At 35.6% G+C, this 22,261-nt stretch overlaps 1 protein-coding gene across 1 annotated transcript; it reads left to right on the top strand.

Moving 5' to 3' along the window:
• Positions 1-629: 629 nt before the first annotated feature.
• LOC132543067 (focadhesin-like) lies at positions 630-22,229 on the top strand (the record flags this gene model as incomplete). Its single annotated transcript, XM_060206522.1, has 17 exons — positions 630-855; positions 3,648-3,905; positions 4,081-4,151; positions 4,555-4,699; positions 6,097-6,216; positions 6,659-6,781; positions 7,559-7,636; positions 8,083-8,251; positions 9,040-9,120; positions 9,348-9,473; positions 10,742-10,857; positions 12,638-12,895; positions 13,743-13,942; positions 14,336-14,513; positions 17,967-18,194; positions 21,069-21,144; positions 22,047-22,229. Coding segments are annotated over 17 exons (2,539 nt in total), but the record flags the coding sequence as incomplete, so codon positions are not given.
• Positions 22,230-22,261: the final 32 nt, after the last annotated feature.

Consider the following 22,261-nt stretch of genomic DNA (forward strand, 5'->3'; position numbering starts at 1 on the left):
ACTGTTATCTTTAAATTTTCACAGTCAAAAATGCCATACACACTGTAAACTAACACAATTCTATCTCTGGTGTTGATGCTCCATCCTATATCTACTTGTGATTACCTATCGTCTATGGAGCTTTACTAGAATACTCCTGTATCCACCTAGTATTCCTCTACCGATACACTTACCAACCAGTACCACCCACAGGACGTTGTACTCCTCCACCCTTTTGTACTTTTCCACTCTCTATATTTTGTTAACTTAATAAGGCATAATTTTAGTTTTAAAAAGGTAAGGAAATTTCAAGGAGATCAAATTTAGATGAGATAGCACACAGATAAGCATTGAAAGCATATAAGTCTCCATTATTTCAGTGATTAGGTCTTAATAAAATGGTTTTATATCTGGTTAAGTCAGTTTGTGTCATTTCATCTTCGATAGAAATACAGATATAGAACTGTGATTTGGTATGTGGTTTTATAATGATGATGATGATGATGATGATGATGATGATGACGACGACAAAGTCAATAATATTATCAAGTTCCAAAATTACTTCTCTCTGGTTTCAATCAGAGGCATTCATGTTGCTGCGATTCCTGTCACCTCAACACATCTAATCTTTTTCAACATTATTGTTTTAGAGGAAATCCAACAATGCAAAGCAATTCCATATATGCCCTCGGAGGATTGGCTGTCACTGTGAATCGTCATAGCAATGGGCTGGATACTGAGACTGCAAAAGCAGCAGAGGAGAGCGCTGAGTTCATGAGCCCTTCTCATTGGCTGACAGTTGTCATGGATACCATCATGTCTCTGATGGATGTCAATTTCACTCCGAAAGGAAATCTGATTGGTCTTTGTCAACAGGTACATGCTAATTTCATTTTAGTTTCTTTTCGTTAATTGTTGCTTTAAGTCCTATGAAAAGCCCGAGACACTGAAGGACATGCCAGATTTTGGTTATGCAGGAAAGCTTGAGTTCCCAGAGAAAAATCACCAACCTGTGACCAGTACCTAGCGACTGCCCAATGTAAGCCTTCGACCCAATGCCCAGAGGTGGAGGGCTAGTCAAAGAGATGGTCAGATGTGTTGACCACAAAATATAATTATTAAATATGAGACTGCATAAATTTCTAGAAAATAATGACTATTGAATGAAGAATGATGAATGTTTATCTAAATATTTTGTAACAGAAGAAGTTACTGACTTTCTGCTTGAAACAAAACAATATTCAGTTGCCGTCCAAGCTGTCATGAACATATCTTGTTGGTAGGAAAACCCTTATGAGGAAAGTATCACTGACTACTTCTGCCTGTTGTATCATTTAACAGAAAATAGGTTATTATATAGAAATAATTTTGTCTATTTCGTCTACTTCTCTTGGGTCTGCCCTTTGTAAATGTATTGTTCTGAGAAATATTTCTTTTATATAATGAAATGGAGAAAACATAATTGGAAATTTATTCTTAAAGAATGACAACAATAATTAGATAAATGAAAAGACGAAAATAGATGGATGACTGCTGTGATCAAATTTTATTCTGAAAAACAATTCAGCTGTTATGTGTACAATTCTGACAAATGTGGCTGGCTTGATAGTGCTGGTTGATTGGATCAGTGGTATACGGGTTTTCAAAAGGGAAACATAGTGTCTTTTATATAACAGACAGGCAAAGAGAGACAACCTTGATTGAATGTTAGGATACCATGATTCCACTAGGCTGCACGTTGGTGACAGTCTCAATTAAATCAGCTGCATCAAGATTTAGACAGTTGTACTGTGTGATACATAGATTAGTCTGAGAATATTCACTAACTGATTTCATTAATGATTAATTATCATAACAGAAAGCATATACCATCCCTATACTTGAAAACCAGGTTTGAAAAAATTGGGGAAACAAACATAAATGAAAAATTTCAAAATTAGTGCATTATGTCATTTTGTTTCAAATTACAAATAGTCCATCTGTCCTTAATCTAATTGTTATTACTATTTCTTAGGAAGTACTGTATGGATCTTACTTAAATTTCATATGTAGTTTCCCCTTGGCATCATATTATGTATGTTCAGTTTTGAGACTGATAAAAAAAACTTTACTCATGTCTGGTCATATATATACATATACAGGACAGTCAGAAAATTTGTGTATTCTTAATTTTTGAGAAATGGCAAAATTGCAAAATTAGCATATTTTCTGCTTTTTTATGGTAATCACATGAGTAATATATCCATAGTGCTTGGGTACCTACATACACCTAAACACTATCTTGTTGTGAAGACTTCTATATTGAATAAATACAAGTCAGTATGTAAATCTCTTATCTAGTATGACTGGTCAGTTAGAACCTACACTAGTATGACTGGTCAGTTAGATGACTGGTCAGTTAGATGTCCAGTTAGAACCTACACTAGTATGACTGGTCAGTTAGATGACTGGTCAGTTAGATGTCCAGTTAGAACCTACACTAGTATGACTGGTCAGTTAGAACCTACACTAGTATGACTGGTCAGTTAGAACCTACACTAGTATGACTGGTCAGTTAGATCTCCAGTTAGATCCTACACTAATATGACTGGTCAGTTAGATGTCTAGTTAGAACCTACACTAGTATGACTGGTCAGTTAGAACCTACACAAGTTTGACTGGTCAGTTAGATCTCCAGTTAGAACCTACACTTGTATGACTGGTCAGTTAGATCTCCAGTTAGAACCTACACTAGTATGACTGGTCAGTTAGATCTCCAGTTAGATCCTACACTAATATGACTGGTCAGTTAGATGTCTAGTTAGAACCTTCACTAGTATGACTGGTCAGTTAGAACCTACACAAGTTTGACTGGTCAGTTAGATCTCCAGTTAGAACCTACACTTGTATGACTGGTCAGTTAGATCTCCAGTTAGAACCTACACTAGTATGACTGGTCAGTTAGATCTCCAGTTAGAACCTACACTAGTATAACTGGTCAGTTAGAACCTACACAAGTTTGACTGGTCAGTTAGATCTCCAGTTAGAACCTACACTTGTATGACTGGTCAGTTAGATCTACAGTTAGAACCTACACTAGTATGACTGGTCAGTTAGATCTCCAGTTAGAACCTACACTAGTATAACTGGTCAGTTAGAACCTACACAAGTTTGACTGGTCAGTTAGATCTCCAGTTAGAACCTACACTTGTATGACTGGTCAGTTAGATCTCCAGTTAGAACCTACACTAGTATGACTGGTCAGTTAGAGCTCCAGTTAGAACCTACACTAGTATGACTGGTCAGGTAGATCTCCAGTTAGAACCTACACTAGTATGACTGGTCAGTTAGATGTCTAGTTAGAGCCTACATTAGTATGACTGGTCAGTTAGATCTCCAGTTATGGTAGTCTTCAAGAGGAACCTTCCAATTTTCTGAGAAAATGAAATCACAAAAAATAAATAAACAAGAATTACAAAAGGTAATTTTTTGGATGTTTATAAAAATTGTGCTGTGCAAAAATATCCCGATAAACAGGTCTGTTTTTGAGTTACTTGGTAAAGACTTGCAAATTTTGAAAGAGCAAAAAAAGTAAAATGTAATTCTTTCTTTATCTTAATTTTGTTTTCGGTCTTTTAAGGAAAAATAAATTTTGATATTTCCTAACATGTCTAATTCTTTTACTTTAGCGGTCAGTGGATGATCGTTTGCCAGCAAGCCTGCTAGCACAGGCATCAGCTTCTGTTGCCCTGAGTCAGGTTGTACCTGCACTTATCACACTGGACGTTGACAGAATTTATGTCATCATCAATTTCCTCCTGTCATGGTTGCCAGGACAAGGAGATGTTCCAGAATCCCCTGTTCTACAGTATCATGGTGGACTTGGATTGGGAATGTTCCTGTCACGTCTTTTAGAAGAACACTTTGCTGACATCAGTGGAACTAAGGTAACTTTCAGTAAGGATTCTTATCCCTTAAGTGCACTTGGTAAATGACCAATCAAAATTGATCTTGTAAGATAAATGACCAATCAAAATTGAGTTTGTAAGGTTAATGACCAATTAGATATGTTCAAACCAATCAAAACACTTTTCATTTATTAGAATTAAATTTTGTTTCCAGGGTATGTTACAAATCTGGAAAAGTTTTGACAAGTTAGAAGAGTGTAGCCTTACAGCCGGCTTAGAGAACAGGTAAGCTTCCCTGTATTTGATCCCTTTATCAAAAAATGTTTTTATATTTATCTAATAACAAAAATGATATTGGAAATGAGACCATGACTACATAGACTGGTTAATGGGGCTTCATGTATCAGACAGTACCATTAAAGAATGGAAGGGGAGGTAATCAATTTACGTGATATTCAGATTTAGAATTTACAATGAACATAATGTTGTCTTGGATGATTTTAAGTTTGTAAATGTGTTCTTCATTTAAATTGTACAGCAAGTCATGAAAACCATTCAGTTATCACTATTTATTTGTCTTTTAGATGTGTATGCCTTAATGAATCTGGAAAATTTTGTTTGATTCTGAAAATATTTTACATTGTTTTTTTTAAGAAATTTCACCATCATTTCTGTGTCCGCCATTTAGGTCAGGAGCCATCTTAGGTCTGGGTATGGCTGTCTGTGCGATGTGTGAGGAAGGGAAAACAGAGAGTCGAGCTCATATTGTGTCTGTTTACGACAAAATGCTGACCCTGTGTGACGACATTGACCCCTTAGACAATATATTCCAGGTAAAGGATGCCTTTAGTCCTGACCTTATAACAATATAGTTAGGCATAGGTTTAGTTCAACTTCATGGTGACCTTGGGTGACTGGTATAAAAAGCAACAGACATTGATTCAAATTTTTAATCAAAATAATCGAAGCAATAATTGTTAAACTTTTGTAAACTTATCACTCACAGAATTCATTGGAAGCTACATGTATTTGTGTTACAAATTTTGGTGTGGTTTAGGAGAACAGAGACTCTGTTACTTATTTTTCTGTGTTTATTTGAGATGAAAGACTGTATGATAAAGATAACATAGGTTAGACTAATATAACTATTATATACCATTGTAGACAGGAATAATACCTGCAAAATGTCTGCTGGCACCGTAATTAGTATAACTGAAATATGCCCAATCAATCACGGTAGCTGCCTGCTGACAGTATTTAAACACACAGGTAGTTGCCTGCCTTAGTCCTTACACTCTTTTCAAATGAACAGCAAATTACAGTATTCTCAAACTTACCATATTTTCCAGGGTATAAGCCACAATGGTGTGTAAGCAGAAGGGCCAGTTTTTAGCTATTTTTTTATTTGATCCCCATATAAGCCACACCCTTGCTTACAAATGGACAATGGAGGGCAAGTTATCAAGATCGTCAGTGAAACCTAACACAGATAATCCTTTATGTTATTGATGTATTTCAAAAAATGTAAAATAGCAAATATCGACTCATTTGGCCTTCACAGATTGTCTATGGTCAGAAATAGGACCTAGCGTTAGGTACGGTTTACTAAGCAATCTCTCTGCTGATGTCTGTACATTTAAATATTATTGAAGGCCCTTGTATGCAGACCAAGTCTTATAGACCCATGTTATTTCTTCTTGTAGGTTACTCAGAGTCTTTCATATTGTAAACAATCATGGCGGTCATTCTAGAATTTGACCTATAACCCGATTTTTTTCCTCTTGCCGATTTTATTCTCCATCCACATATAAACAACACTGGTATATAAGCTGCATGCCCAACTCACAGGTAAAAAGGTGCTGCTTATAATTAGGAAAATGCAGTATTCATTTTCTGAACTCTCCTGCTCTTGTGTCACACACTCCTTTTTATACCTGTCCCTGAGGTCGCAAGATAAAACAAAAATACATAAAACTAATGTATTAGTGAAAGTATATTATGTTTGTAAAGAAACAACACTTTTTAAGACATATAATGGAATGCATAAAACTTATAACTAAACATGCTACAATGATATTTGTGAAAATTTCAATTGCATTGGTATGTGAAAGATTAAGTGAATACTAGCTTTTGCAAAGGACCATTTCTAATTGTCCACATGAATATGTGAACCCAAATTGCAATTCATTTTCAGTTTACATACAATTGACCTTGACCTTTGACATTGCAGTCGGTCAGTATGTGCGTTGCTTGTATTGCTGGAGCTGGATTTAGTGGTAACATTCTGACAGTGACCAGAGTGAACGCAGCTGTGGACAGACTGATGACCATTCACTCTGATCATCCTCAGGTAAGGCTTTAGCCAATGGACTAGATCAGGTAGCACTACCTGGTGTTGGACACTTACAGCTTGTTCTAGGTTCAAATCCCAGTGTGATGAATTACATTTCTTCAAGCTTGATAACAATATATCTAATCTCACTTATTTCCATGCAGATAAATTTTAGTTGTATTGCTGATCAAATTTGACAAACAGGATTACCTTTTAATAAATGTCTGAAAAATATGCATAAATATTCTGTTTTGATAGAAGTCCATTTTCTAGATATTTGTTGGGGAAAACAATATGTGGAGAAAAATGTTTGAAATAAAATGATGTGTATAAAACTGATTTTGAAGCTTTATTTCTCTGAAAGATTTGATTAAGTTTATATGATTAATTGATGATTAGAATAGCTGAGGCAATTTTTAACACCTGTAATGAGTTATTTCAAAGCAATTTCAATTCACAGGTGACTGGGGTATGTCTGGCTCTAGGCATGTTGTGTTATAACCTCAAGAGGGCAGGACACCCTGGGATAGGGGACAAGCGGATGAAGCTGTTCACATCCTGGATGAAGGCCATATCATCAGAGGTAAAAAATTTACATGTTTAAAAAGTTAAACGAAAATACAATTTCCTAAAATTGGAGGACTGTGCTAAAGACATGCATCAATTGGTATCTTTCTATGCAAATTTAGTGTTCTGTGATGTAGAATACTGGAGGTCATGAATTAGAGGTTAGTTTGCTGAGTTTATTGCCAGGGTCATTTTCTGGATGGGTCTACTGGTATTGGCTGATGGCTACCTCACTGAGTGATGTATAAGAAGCCCTTCACATACACTTCAGAGCAAATACAGTAAAGTGTCTTGCCAAAGGACAAAACCACATCAACACAGTTCATTTCTTAGCTTCCTGAGAAAAACAAACCACCTTGGTTATACTGTTGAACCTCCCACCTCCAGTTTTCACCTTCAATTATGCAGACTAACACTTGCGACAGAGATATCATGCCCCAGTACATCAAGTTATATATAAAAATAATAGTAGAAGACTAAGATTGATATAGTTTGCTTTAAGAGTCAACCATTTTGCTTTAAATTGTTCAAGAGGAGACCTGAGAAGAAGTTATCGAATAATTTATCATTTTATTGACTGATTTACATAAATCTTGCATAGTAAATAATATTTCAAAATTTTGGAAATTGATGGAATAATATGTATACTTGACTTGCCAGAAGATGCAGTGTTTGTTAAATAAAAAGTGTTAAAATGAATAAAACATTGATCATTATATGTGCATATTAACTTAATATTTCATAATTGAATTTGGAAGTTTCAAATTGAATCCAATGTTTTATGAATTTTCAGCAAACAGCCCCCATGGAGAAGGTAGCCATGTTGAATGGACTGATGGCTTTGATTGGATCAGAGAGAACACTTATACCAGTGGGTTATTTTTCTTTACATTGTTTCATTGTTACATTTCTTCTTTGGAATCTTGATTCTGTAGTAAACTTTTTAAGAACTGGATAAGCCAGAATGAGGTAAAGGCCTTCAAAAGCAACTTAGAAGATGAGTTTTTCTCCGTTTTTGTTTTTATTTTTTATTTATTTCCTACTGGAGTAAGTCAATAGTCTCAAATGATCTGTTTGCATTATTATTCTAAACATTAAATGGACATAACTCTGGAAAAAATAAATGGACCATTACCACGTCAGAGAACTTCATCTACATATTATACATACCAAATTACCTGTAAATGAGTGGAAAAGCAGATTGATGGATTGTTTGTAAGTGTGATACTGTATGCTGAGCTGACCATAAAAAAATTCCAGGGGCATATAAAAAAATTACCATTTTTTATTCGTTAAGTGATGTTGCCTTCTTTGTAGGTCCAAAGTAGTGCTGTCAGTGGCAATGACCTCAATATCGATGATGTCATCAAGGTCGCATCACAGATCGTCACCAGTGGAAACGACTTGGGAATTCAGAACAATGCAGCATGGATGTTGGGGCATCTGTATTTGTCAGCATGTGCTGTGGCCGATACAAGGGCTAGTGGTGAGTTTGTTTTTAGTTTGTGTGGGATGCATTTTTTAAAAGGATTGAGAGAAAAATATCTTATTTTTGAGGTTGGTGTATATTCCCTAACTCTGTTAGGTAAGATTCTTTTTTTATTTTTTTTTTTTCAGGATTAAAGTGAGAATGATTTGATTAGATGAAATATCTCTTTGAATAAATTATTTGCATGATTTCCAAAAATATATGTTTTTGTTTTTATGACAGGTCAAATTGAAAATCCTACCATCTTCTTTTTTGAACAAACTCTTTAATTGAACTTTTATTCTGAGGGTTCAGACAGGTGCTGGAAAACTCTTGGAATATTTTGAATTTTCTTTGATTTACTTTTTCAAAATTCTTTGAAGAATTGAAATTCATTGTCTTCTTGATATTGTCTGTTTTATTTTTCAACTTAGAGTTAAAGAAGGTTACTATGATTGAAGGCATGCACCATTTTGATGTTTTGTAATGCTGTGCATGTTTATATACATATATACTTATACCTAAAATTTTGTTTCATATGTTAGCACTAATGACAATGAAGAAAGGCTGTTAGCAGGAAAAGTTTATTAACTTTCATAAATTAAGTGCTGGAAAATTAAGAAAATCTCCCTGAAGACTCCTTGAATATTTTCAAGCAAAGTCTACATTAAATTTGATTCAACAATAGGTACTAATATCTGAGTGGAATTGCACATTTACTAGATTTTTTTCAATAGCATGTAAAACCTAAACATAGCAGTTGTAAAAGATGTTCAGTATCATGTGTAATGACTGTTTTGTTACAGTGCCTTCTACCTTTGGTTACCTGCCCGAGAAAAGTTTCCTGCGAGCTGTAGTTGACTTTGTGTCAGAGGCTGGCAAAGCAGGTTAGTGCTGGTGTCCAAAATTTGTGAAGATGATTTATAGTCACAATATAGTTTAAGAATTTTCTCTTTAAGATTTGATTAATCAATGACGTGGACATTTGTTTTGAATTTTGTTATCTGAATAAAATACAAGGATAAAAAAAAATAGAAAAAGAAAAATTCTGATGGCTAACCTACCTGATATTTTCATTTTCAAAGATAATTTAGGTATTGAAATTTTCTTTCAGGAGCAGAAACAATACCAAAGAAGCAAGTTAAAGTGGCCTTGACTTCACTACAAGAGGAAGTGGAGCAAGCACTGCCCCCTATCAACTGGGCAGGGTTGTTAACGCCAATGATGAGGATGGGCTTTGGTAAGCCTTTGATGTATAAAGCATCAGGAATGAACATTGTTTTGACAACATTCAACATGTAAACTGAGTGGTAGACGGAAAAACTTTTGAGTGCGGTAGATTTTAAATCATGGCTTGGAGAGCCAAGTAAGCTTTATGGCATACTGTCAACCTTTTTCCTAAGAATCGCAACAAGTCAGAAACAATTTTCACAATTTTAACCAAATTTGGTCTGAAGCATCCTTGGATGTAAAAAAAGAAGACAATTTGTATAAATGCTGGGTCTCAGCTCCCAGGACCCTGAGGGATGGGGCTCAAAATTTTAGAATCATTTCCTCCTGTAGGAATGATAGGATTTTGATGAAATTTGTCAAAAGCATCCTTAGGTGAAGAAGAATCAATTTTGTATAAACAATGGGTCTCAGCCCCATGGGTGGGAAGGGCAGGGCAAAATAGGAGATATAAAGCAAATCCTTTAAGATCTACTTCTTCTTTAGGAATGATTTGATATTGCCCAAATTTGGTGTGAAACATTCTTTGGTGAAGGGGAAGAAATTCTGTATAAAAAGTGGGTTGTGGCCCCTAGACCACAAAGGTCAGGCCAAATCCTACTCCTCCTATAGGAATGATTGGATTTTGCCAAAAATTTGTTTGAAGCATTCTTAGATGAAGTGGAATCAATTATGTATAAACATAGGGTTTTCGCCCAGTGGGATGGGACGAGCAGCAACAGCAGGACCCGATTGTGGAAATAGAGCATATCATTTCTAATCCTACTCCTCCTGCAGAATAAACGAATACCGCCCATATTTGGTCTGAAGCATTCTTGGGTGAAGGGGAATCACTTTTGTATAAATGGTGTTTCTTAGCACCCTAGGACAGAAGATATGGGGCCCAATACGGGAAATAAGGCATATCCTTAAAAACAATTCTTGTGTAGGAATGCCTGGATTCTCTCCAAATTTTGTCTGGGGCACTTTTTGGTGAAGGGGATCAACTTTATATTGAGGCTCCCTTGGGTGGCAGAAATTGTAGAAATAGAGCAAATTCTTTGAAATCCTTTGACTGATTCAATTTTGTCAAGATTTGATCTAAAGTATCCTTTGGTGAAGAAACTTGTCTTTGGATCAATAATGGCAATAGATACAAATATTCCAAATACTTTTCCTTTAGCTTAAATTAATAAATGTCAGCAAGTGAGTTTTTGTTTTTGTTTTTTTTTTTTTTTGTTTCCCAGAGAACGATTTTCATGTATTTGGATACATTTCTTACCATTAACTGTTGTTTAGGTGATGAGGTGCGACATCTCAGTTTAAAGTTAGCAGTGAAACAGAGTGGATCTTCTCCAACAGCAGCCATGTTCCTCACTACCTGGATGACCTTGCCTTTGCTAAGCACGTTGGATGTAAGTTTGAAAGAGCAGTAGATATTGTTATCAGATTCTAAAACATATAAATTTTATCTGTTTAAACACTTCCTTGTAGGAGATAGATTTAGCAGCAATTTGTGTTAAAGGCCAAGAAAATGCTAAGAAAAGACTTCTCCTTTAATACAAGAAAACAAAATTCAACCTAATTTGGTTAGAATCAGTAAAAGTATCTATAGATGTTACCTACTTCTTCAGTGGGAAGAGACAGATTTTAATCTTTTGTATGAAGGGTACCTTAAGTCAAAGAGAGAAAATTCATATAAAAAGATTTTACAAATTCAATTTGAATTGTTGATTCCTGAACTAAAAGAAATGTTTATAGAAGGTTTTGCAAACTAGTAGAAGTACCAATTTAGTCAGGGGATGGGCTTATTACAGGACATTGAAATAGTATTGGGTTATAATTTTACTGAACAGCGACAAACAAGTATAAGGGCTAGCATACTCCACTAAAACATTAATCCTTCCCACAGACTCCAGGTGTTGTTTCAAGGTACCAGCCATAGCATTTAATTGATAGCTCAGAAGTAATAGGCTGGAAACTGAAGCTGAGGTCAAGTATATGTTTTACTGGAATATTTCTATGAAGGTTTATCAGGAATGAGATTAATGCAGGATGAGCACCGTGCTGTCGCTGGTTAAATCACAGTGCTGTCGCTGGTTAAATCACTGTGCTGTCGCTGGTTAAATCACAGTGCTGTCGCTGGTTAAATCACAGTGCTGTCGCTGGTTAAGTCACAGTGCTGTCAATGGTTAAATCACAGTGCTGTCGCTGGTTAAATCACAGTGTTGTCGCTGGTTAAGTCACTGTGCTGTCGCTGGTTAAATCACAATGTTGTCGCTGGTTAAATCACAGTGCTGTCGCTGGTTAAGTCACTGTGCTGTCGTTGGTTAAATCACAGTGCTGTCGCTGGTTAAATCACAGTGCTGTCGCTGGTTAAGTCACTGTGCTGTCGCTGGTTAAGTCACAGTGCTGTGGCTGGTTAAATCACAGTGCTGTCAATGGTTAAATCACAGAGCTGTCAATGGTTAAATCACAGTGCTGTCACTGGTTAAATCACAGTGCTGTCAATGGTTAAATCACAGTGCTGTCAATGGTTAAATCACAGTGCTGTGGCTGAATAAGTCACAGTGCTGTGGCTGGTTAAATCACAGTGCTGTCGCTGGTTAAATCACAGTGCTGTCGCTGGTTAAGTCACTGTGCTGTCGCTGGTTAAATCACAGTGCTGTGGCTGGTTAAATCACAGTGCTGTCAATGGTTAAATCACAGTGCTGTGGCTGGTTAAATCCCAGTGCTGTCGCTGGTTAAATCACAGTGCTGTCAATGGTTAAATCACAGTGCTGTCGCTGGTTAAGTCACAGTGCTGTCGCTGGTTAAGTCACTGTGCTGTCGCTGGTTAAGTCACTGTGCTGTCGCTGGTTAAATCACTGTGCTGTCGCTGGTTATATCACAGTGCTGTCAATGGTTAAATCACAGTGCTGTCGCTGGTTAAATCACTGTGCTGTCGCTGGTTAAATCACTGTGCTGTCGCTGGTTAAGTCAATGTGCTATCGCTGGTTAAGTCACAGTGCTGTCGCTGGTTAAATCACAGTGCTGTTGCTGGTTAAATCACAATGCTATCAATGAAATATTTGTTCATCTTTCACAATATGTTACGAGAACATGTATATTAAAAAGGCAATACTTTGTTATCTAACTTAAGAATTTACTTAATTCCTTTAATTGTCAACATTTGATTCTTCACCATTTGTACAGGAGACTTGTCAAGTTGTCTTGTATGACGCCTTACCCCATCTGATTCGCTCCATTGCACCGACAGCAATCGGCTCTCTCTTGGGTGTAGGATCCAGCGAACCATACATCGGCCTCGATGGAGTCACAAATCCATCTCTACTGCATGTCCTGACAGGACTGACCAATGCACTGAAGGTCAATGACCCACCCGAGGCAGTGACTGCTGTCCTCTACAAAGCAGTGGAAACATTTCATGCTAAACTGGCACCATCAACAGAAGTAAGGAATATTTTGTATTCAGGAAACATCCTTAAAACTTGCTATTCTTGTAGATCATTGACGAGAAAAGGAACATAGACAATTCAAAAATGCCTATATAACTTTATCTTTTCAATCTGCATGCAAATGAATACTTGTTTGAACTTAATCAACAGTAACGTTGACACAAATGCTAAGTTTTCATGGTAAAATATCACTGTTTCCTAATATGCTGGTAAATGGCTTACATTGATATTGATTTGAATCTAGAATTCTTATTACTACCAGGATGAGTGCAGGTGTTGTATTTTGAAAACTCAAGTTATGGTACTTATTACTTTGATAGAATTGAGGTGTATTAAGTATAACCATTCACAATGTGATACTTTTCATGACTTTATAGAGTCCAACCCATTTTTTCTCCACTTTCCTTCTCATCCTGATTGCCCTTTCGGGTTCCATAATGCTTTTGAGAAATGCAGATCACTTCATGTCTCTAACTTTGGGCTATGGTTCATGTGATGGTAAGGAGTTTGGATATTTGAATCTTTTATTCTTTGGGTTACAAAAATGGTTGCAGGTACTGTATTTGGGTGCAGGTACTGTATTTGGGTACAGATACTCTATTTGCATACTCAAGTTATGGTAGATATTACATCATGAACATTTGGTAAAGTTAAAAATCCACATATTAATAATAAACCATTTACAGTATAATAAAGGTAATGAAAGTAGGTCACAGTGATCCAGGACTAGGATGTAAAAATATGATTATCAATTTTTAGATGTAATATGAAGCCAATAGCTTATGGTTTAAAAATTGGTTTTTAAAAAAGGGTAAATTTGAAACTTTTGGTTTATATTTAAGGTACCGGTGCTGTGTGTGTTAGCTGATTGTCTGGGTAATCTGCCGGATGATCTGCTTGATAAGATAACGGGTGAGGATTTTCTGTTCGATAAGAATCACTCTACCGGATGTCTGATACGCTGTTACCTTGTAGCCCAAGGGAAGCAACCCATGGCAATCCTCAACAGCTGTATAGATGCCACCTTCAACAGCAAAAGATGGTAAGCACCTGTCACTTTACTTATAGCTGATAACTCTGATTTGCCAAGATAAAATCCACGATAGCTACCATAGCATCTAATTGGTTGAGATGTTTTTACCTGTCCTGACTAATTAATTGGATTTCAGTTAAATTTTGTTGTACTAAGTCTGGTGCTTGGCCAGATCTATTTGAAAATAGCAAAAACATAATAAGTGCCCCTGATTAAAAGTGAGTCACTGTAGAAATATGATGATACTTTTCGTCCTGTCAGTGATGCCAATTTCCATGTGAATGTGAGTGTTTTGTTTTGTTCTAGTTGACAGGATGGAAATTTCTAAATTCAAAATATGATTGCACTAAACTCGGATATAACTAGAGAGTCTTAAGAAACCAATATTGTCATTGTTTTCAGCAACCATTCCCTGATATCCAAGTTTCTTCAGCATTGCTTCTATCAAGTGACCCAGACAAGGTCAGAGTTCACAGGAGTTATTCCAAGGTTACAGTGGCTTGTTGAGCTCTTGGGACATGTCCGTAACATAGCAACAGGGGCGACAACTTTGTCAGATGACATAACAGAAAAAACACAGGTTAGTCTTTGGTATCATTACTCATGATTCTTAAAAAGATTCTTTCTTTTTTTAGCTGAAAATCCAGAGAAATGGTACTCCAAGTTGTTAGGCTCTGTCAACTTCATATTACTATACTATAACTATACCATAGACTTGTAGTCTTGTATGCAAACCCATGTAAATTGCTGTTCAGTGGAATTAAAAACAAATGCTTTAGACATTTTTTCGTCCTGAAATTAGCCTATGATGTGAGTCAAGGAATATGTGGTGTTGGCCCGGTGAGCTTATATACAAAATAAACACATTATTTTCATATTTGAAACATAACAACTGTTAATGACAGAATAACCTTGAGATGGGCCATAGATAATAATATGGATACTGGAATCATCCTGCCTGCATTTGCAAATATTGTTTGAAGAACTCCTCCTAAACTGATGAAACTCGTTAATAAATATAATGGACAAGATAGAGACAGGGAAGCCAGGTTTTTTGGGTTTTTTTTTTTTTTTTTTTAAATTTAGTTCCCTGATAATTGTGTTTTACTATAACTGGTCATTGCTCATTGGTCATTCAACAGATTTTATTTTTCCACTGTTGTGAAATGGTATAACTAATTAAGCTTATAGTAGGGGTATAAGGGGATGCCAAATATCACTGTAATGGCCCTGACTACCATGCTCTACATAAAATGTTAAGGTCCTTGTGACTAAAACAAAATGTTTGATCTGTAAAGTCTTTGCAACTGCGAGGGGTATAAGTTATCCTCAGGACGACATTTCTTGTTTTGCATGCTTTCAGATTTGAAAGAGCAGAGGGGGTGATGGCTCGGTCCATAGAACATTATCCCACATAAAAACAGTGAAGATCCAAGGTGTACAGTTTAAAACTCTCTACCCATGGTCGTTAGTGGTTCTCAAGGAATTTAGAAACATGCTAGTCTTCACTGACCTGGTTGTGTCCTTGAGTAAAACACTTTACCCTAATCACTCTGGATCATATATGATGGGCCTCCCGTATCTTATTCACTAAGGAAGCCACCAGATATTGAAAGGTGATCCAACCCTGGCAGTTCATGGGCCGATAAACCCATTAAACATACAAAAACTAGACTTTCTCAAAATATAAGGAAAATGATATTTGCCTTTAGACAGAAACCCCTTGCCCTTCCAGAACACCTTGGACTGGGAGACTGTACTTTTGCATTATGTCCATCTGTTTGTTCTTCTGCTCTCTTGTCCAGGCTGTATCTTCTACACTGCTTGTCACTTCATACTAGGGGTATAGTTTACCTTGGTGAGGCAGTGCACTTTGACCTGTATTTTGACCTATGACCTACATAAAGAAACATTTTATTTTGACGCTGTCTTTTACACCCCTAGTCTCTGGGACAAAATTTTGACATAGGTTCACCATGGTGAAGCAGTTTGTCATGTAACAAAAATTGGTTATTCTGACCTACATTTTGATCTTTGACCAATATCAAAGAAAAAGTCTGTCCAAGCTCTAAATCCTACACTATATGTTATGGAATTTCTTACTTGGGGCATTGGTTCACTTCTAGAGCATGCTTGGCATATTATTTGACATTCGATGGGGGAACAGTGTGCTCTCCTTATACTTTCAAGTGTTGATATTCTGCCCTGATTTGATCTGAATTCTGAGTCTGAAATAAGATTTCATCTCATTGACATTTTTAGTTCCCTGCCAGTGAAACTGGAGGGGACTAGTGTTTGTCTCTATCTGGATGTCTGGACGTTGGTTTCCAAACAATAACTTGAGAATAGATGGATGGATTTGAATGAAACTTCAGTTACTGTATGGTTATGAGGTAATACAGAATGGGATTGAATTTGGGGTCGAAACATCAACTGCAAAGGTCACTGTTGCTAAAAATAGGTATTTTTTATCATATTTTGACTTTTAGATGTGATTGAGTTAGGGGTCAAATGATAAGCTGTGAAGGCTGTGAAGGTCACTTGTTTTGGTCATTTATCACCATGTTTAGGACTCCGCATCAAAGATGCGGGAAGCAGAGTTTGTCAGAATAACACCGGTTGTCAACTGACCCATGTTCAAGGTCACTGTGTCAAAAGGTCAAGATCAAATTTACATTTTTACATGTGTATACTGATAATGTAATCAAAAGGTTTTTTTCTGCATTAATTTGTGAATTTTGTGTCCTTCCTGTCAAGACACTGATTTTGGGAGGGAAGACTTTCCATTGCAAAAATTACCTCTGTTCCTGTCTTAGAAAATTAAATTAACGGCAGGGGACAAGCGTTGTCTGCACAACCTGTAAGGATCTTTTTTTTTTCTTTGTTCTTTGTTTCAGAACAATGTTTTAAATGATTGTAAAATAATGAAGTAAAAATAAAATAAAACTCAAAATTTGCATATTAAACAAATTTAGAAGAAAAATTTTGAAAATTAATAAAGTATCTTTGTGAGGATACTTATGATACACCCTCAGAGAAGATAAATCTTCATTAAGATGGTGTCAACTAAAAACACAAAACAGTGAAGAACCTCAGAGTTTGAGCCAAAACATCTTACATATTGAAATAAAATAATGACATTTCTCGAGGAAAGCATTTGAATTTTGGTAAAATCACCTGTTTTTAGGAGTGAAAAATATTTATTTACATGTTCTGTCATACTATATGAAATATTTATGAAATAAAACAAGAATCTATTCAATTTTTTTTAATTGTAAATTTGAAATTTGAAGTAGCAAAATGTCAGTGGAAAAAGAAAACAAATCTGTGTTAATAAGGGCAGGAAACTATTGCTTCAGTAGTGACATATGTTACGATAGACAACAAAACTGTATTGATTTTACCACTATACATAATATTTTACTGTTCAAAAAACCTATTATCTGCTTATCATCACTGCTAAATTGTAATGAGATATGAATTTGAACAAAGACACATAAAGTGTACTAAGCAATTATCAAGTGGAGGAGGGTGGGGAACTTACTTAACACTCTCATAATTTGTCACAGATAAAGATGTTGGCGAGTTTCAATGGAGAGAATAAAAAGTACTGCATTAAATCATCCCCGAACAAATTGTTTTTCTCAAATTGATTGGTTTTTATATTACATGGGTAAAGCTGTGATTAATACATACAAATGTATCTATATAAGATGAAATTTTTTATCTTAAGGTTACAATTAAAACAGGACTTGATTTTTGTTTTTTGGAGTCCAGATTCTGTTGAATTCTGATTTGTTCAGTTCAGAAAAAAAAAATTCAAAAAGTTTGTCTCCACTACTGACATTTACAAAAATATTGCTGTTTATGCCCCAAAAAACCAAATTTTGAAAATTGAAAACATTTGTTTGGTTTTTGCCAATATACTTTAAATTCCAGGTTTTTCTCTTAAGTTGTAGGCAACTGTTGTTAAATTAAGCTCATGAATTTAGTGATATATTTTACTGAAAATTGTGAAATTCTTGGTTGCTAGGTGACAGATTTGGCAGTAGACATCATTGCTGCAGTCTTGTGCCTGTGGATGTCGACGTCTTCTGCGTGTGTTTTAGGCGTCACTCCACAATTACTGGTTTGTCCTGATACATCATCCTCATTAGAAGATTTTTGGTTACCATGGAAATCAAGTGTGTTTCCAAGACAGATCTTACCTGCCTACATCACAAGGATCCAATCGGAGCCCTGGGATCATGTTCTTCCAAAGGTTTGTCAAATTGAAGTAATATAAATGAAATCCAAGTAAAAACAAATCACCATCACCATATTAGCCAACATTTGAATCAACGCTTTTGTAAAATTGTCCTTTTCAAGCTTCATCAACCTAGGCAGGACATATCACAATTGGTGCCTGGTGGGTCTCATCCTTGTATTTCCATCTCCCAAAAGCAGTCTCAAGATGTGATGAAAAGTTCTTACATTCTTTAAAATGACCAATAGGCAAAGTGGGCGTGTCAGGAATGGTCAATTCATTGTTTACAATGTCCATCTCCATGTCGTAAATTTCTATGTTATTTCCTTTCTGAACGATGGACTTGCACTTTGTTATGCGATCTTTCATTTGTGCTTTTGTCTTCTTCAGTTCTGTCTCATACTCATGGAGTGTTTTTTTGTTTTCTTCTTCTTCCTGGCTGCACTTGGATAAAAATTCTTCCAACATTTTATCCACCTGGTCTTTGCATTCTTGTGCATGTTTCTTCATCTGATCTTGAATACTCTTGAATTTTTCAGAATTTCTTGCAAGTCTTAGTTGATTTGCCTGAATGACTAGGTTAATGTTTGCCAACTCCTGTTGTTCGGCAGTGTTAATGAACTCCCGAATTTTGTTTTTCTTTTCTTCTATCACAGCTGATATGTTTTCCAAGTCATGTTTCTTGTGAACTGTTGTGACACACTGGATGCATGCTAACTCATTGTTACAACCCAACTCTTTGCACACGAAGATGACATTCTCTGTCCTGTGATGACAACATAGTTCACTCCCTTTGGTTCTAATGGGTAACTGGCCATCAGTTGAATTAGCCATCATAAAATATTTGTTGTTCGGTTCAGACAAATATCTCGACGTTTCTAGTGATAAAATCTCACAAATTCTACTTTGTAGCTGCTATAGAAAAAACAGTGCACAAATTAAAACTTGAAAATCTGTGTCTTTTGTTATGTTCAACAAAGTTTTAGATATTAAATGCTACCTGTTGACATTAAATTCAAAACCTGAAGTTGTTGACACAGTTACGGTGTTTAGGGGCCTAACTGCCTCTAACTGTAATGAAGGGTTTTGATGTCCAGGTAAAATCCAACCGGGAAGTAAAATCACAAGGTTATCAGGATCTTATCTGTGTTTGTATGGTATGGACACATTCAAGTGTAGAAGATTACAATTTCTGTTCTTAGCAGGTAGACAGTGTTTAAAGATGCATAGGTCCAAAAATGAGTAGATATTTGAGAATTAATTTTATGATTCAATAGGTTTTCCATTTAAAATGATTACTATAAGATTAGAGTTTCATTTGTAAAATATTACAGTGTAGGATATAAAATGCTTGCTGAATAACATTAAGTTTAAAATTAAAATATTGAATTTCTGCCTAATGGATATATGTAAATTTATTGTATATGTCCTATCTTGTAATGTAAATTGATACACAAAAAATAAATAGCTCCCAGGTGGTTTAGTTTATGCTTGGGTTGAATACTTCAGCAATATGTGTGACTAATATGTTCAGTCTCCTAGGACATGGTGTAATCTTGTTTTTAACACATGGCCATTATGCTTGGCAGGTACATACAAACAGGTTGTGTACATGGGTCTGTTCCTCCATCAGGCCATGGGTATTATTTGGAGCATATCTCCAAAACCATGAAAGAAACCCAACAAAACTTTCTACACACATTAGTCAAAACCCATATTAGACTGTATGTAAATGGATAGATATAGAGAACTGCTGTATAGATAACAGACAGAACATATCCTAACTCTTACAAGTTCTAGTCTGGAGTCCTGGTGGCAGGATCCTCGACAGGGTTACAGGCGGGTAGAGAGGGGTGCTGGGTAAAATCCTACAGTCTGTCACTGGTCACTTTGAGTTACACACACGGCATACCAATCATGTGACCACACAAACATTCACACACACACACACACACACACACACGCACACACACACACACACACAATGACAGGTACAGGTATAAACACACCTGGTGCACACATAAAAGAAACTCTTAAGTATTAGTAGCACCAATAAGGTACTACTCCAAACCCAGTCCATGGAACAGACAGTAGAAGAACTGATCAGATATTGTTAATGGTTGAAGTTAATTTGGTGACACAGGAATTAATACCAGAATCAAATAACTAATCCTTTAACTGGTCTATTCAAATTGCCCTTTGTCTGTTGTCCATAAACAATTTTCTTTTTTTATCACTAAGTTTTCAGGAGGACTCTTTCTCAAATATATTTTGTAGTTTCAACTTGGTCCTTATTTGTATGATTGATTGTTGAGTTTGGGATTGATTAGTTGTTTGATTTTGGGCACAATCAGAAAAACAAAATGGTCGAAAGGTGCACGACCATCTTGGATTTGGATTTGATGTATTATCTCTGTTTTTACAAAGGAATGTTCAATTTTTGTATAATTAAGAGCGATAACAGAGAAAAGGTCCATCTTCTAAAGAACAAATAAAGATCAAACAACGGTGGACACCAAGATCCCTGTGGGGTCTCTAGTATAAGCTCACTACCACATACTTACCCCCAGTTTGGTCATTATGGCGCAATCTGTATCAGATAGGGAGAAAGCCAAGGTCTGAAACATGCATGGTTTGTTTATCTAAGGAGGCAGATTCCGACCTACATTTTAGATGTGTTTGACTCTGATTTATTTTTCAATTTATTTAACCTACAAGTTTTGTTACCATGCAACTATGTAAATATTATTGACTTGAAGGATGCATAATACTCCTCCCAGTGATATTTTTATCAATTTTGTACATTGTTGCTTTGTTAAGCTGTATTTATTCTCATAATGAAAGTATGTGCATACCGGTAGTTATCTTAAAATTTGCTTTCTTCATCAGGTCGTTGATTGTTTGATGACACTGTTGTCTCAACCAGACCACATCATTAGCAGCACAACCAGGTCATCACTACAAGGTACAAACCATAGTATTTGCTAATTCATTCTGAAGTCAGCATGTTGAAACATTGTAATTGTCTGGCCCCTTCTGGCAGGGTTCATTAAAATATTGTTTAAAATGTAATACTCCTCTTCGAAAATGAACAGGAATGTAATGCAGATCATATATCCAAGATATTTTGTCATTTATCACTAAAATCAAACTGAAATGTGACAAAAAGGAAAATATTACACATGCCATATATTGTTTTGTTATTCAGTGAAATTTCTGTTTAACACAAGTCATGTTTTCTATTGTGATGGCAGGTTTATAGGTAAACAACGTCACAGCCTAACACATTACAAGACCAAAAAATGTTTTTTCTACAATATTTGCCAGAATAGTCAGGCATGTGATAGAAATGATTATAAATTTAGTTCAGCTTTATAATCAATTGATGAAACTGGTCACAATTGTTTTGCCTTTTTTATTCAAAGAATAGAATGGGCAAATGTAGTCCTTCTGGCATCAGTGTAATCCTATCAAAAAATGTGCAAGTCTTTTGTTAATGAATTTTTTTCAAGCGGTACTGGATTGCTTATGCCAATGAGCAGTTGATTGTAAAATATTTCAAACATTGAAATAAATTATTTGCTGAACCATTTTTTTACCATATTTATGGGGAAAAAAATGAGTCAATTTGTTGATGAAGTCTTGTGTTTGAAGTTTTTTTAGCAAGTTCTATCATATTTATTCAGTAAAACAGGAGATTTGCATTCACAAGAAATGTAATGTCTGTTAGTTAGAGAGTTAATCATTTTATCTGGGTAGCTTCAAATGTCAAAAGCAGCTTGTTTTAGTTCAGAATTTTATCAACATTTTAGTCAATAACCAAGATACAGTCTTGTCCTTAATGTTAAATATGTGCTATTCTTCCAGGTTCTCTGCAGATTTTGAGACATTCAACAACCTTCAGGACACCAACTGTTTGGACAGAGGTTTATGATGCTGTGCAAGTGAAATAAAACTCTACACTCTCTATATACAAACTTTTGTTTGGAAATAATGGAGTCTTCAGTTATTTTCTTTCTACCCAGGAATGTGATAAAACAAGAAATAAAAATGTCAACAAGAATGTTATTTATTTTTTTCTC

The sequence above is a fragment of the Ylistrum balloti genome, unplaced genomic scaffold (genome assembly GCF_031769215.1).
Source record: "Ylistrum balloti isolate Yb309-2 unplaced genomic scaffold, AGI_CSIRO_Ybal_v1 Utg369740, whole genome shotgun sequence".
In the NCBI taxonomy this organism is placed as follows: Eukaryota; Metazoa; Mollusca; class Bivalvia; order Pectinida; family Pectinidae; genus Ylistrum; species Ylistrum balloti.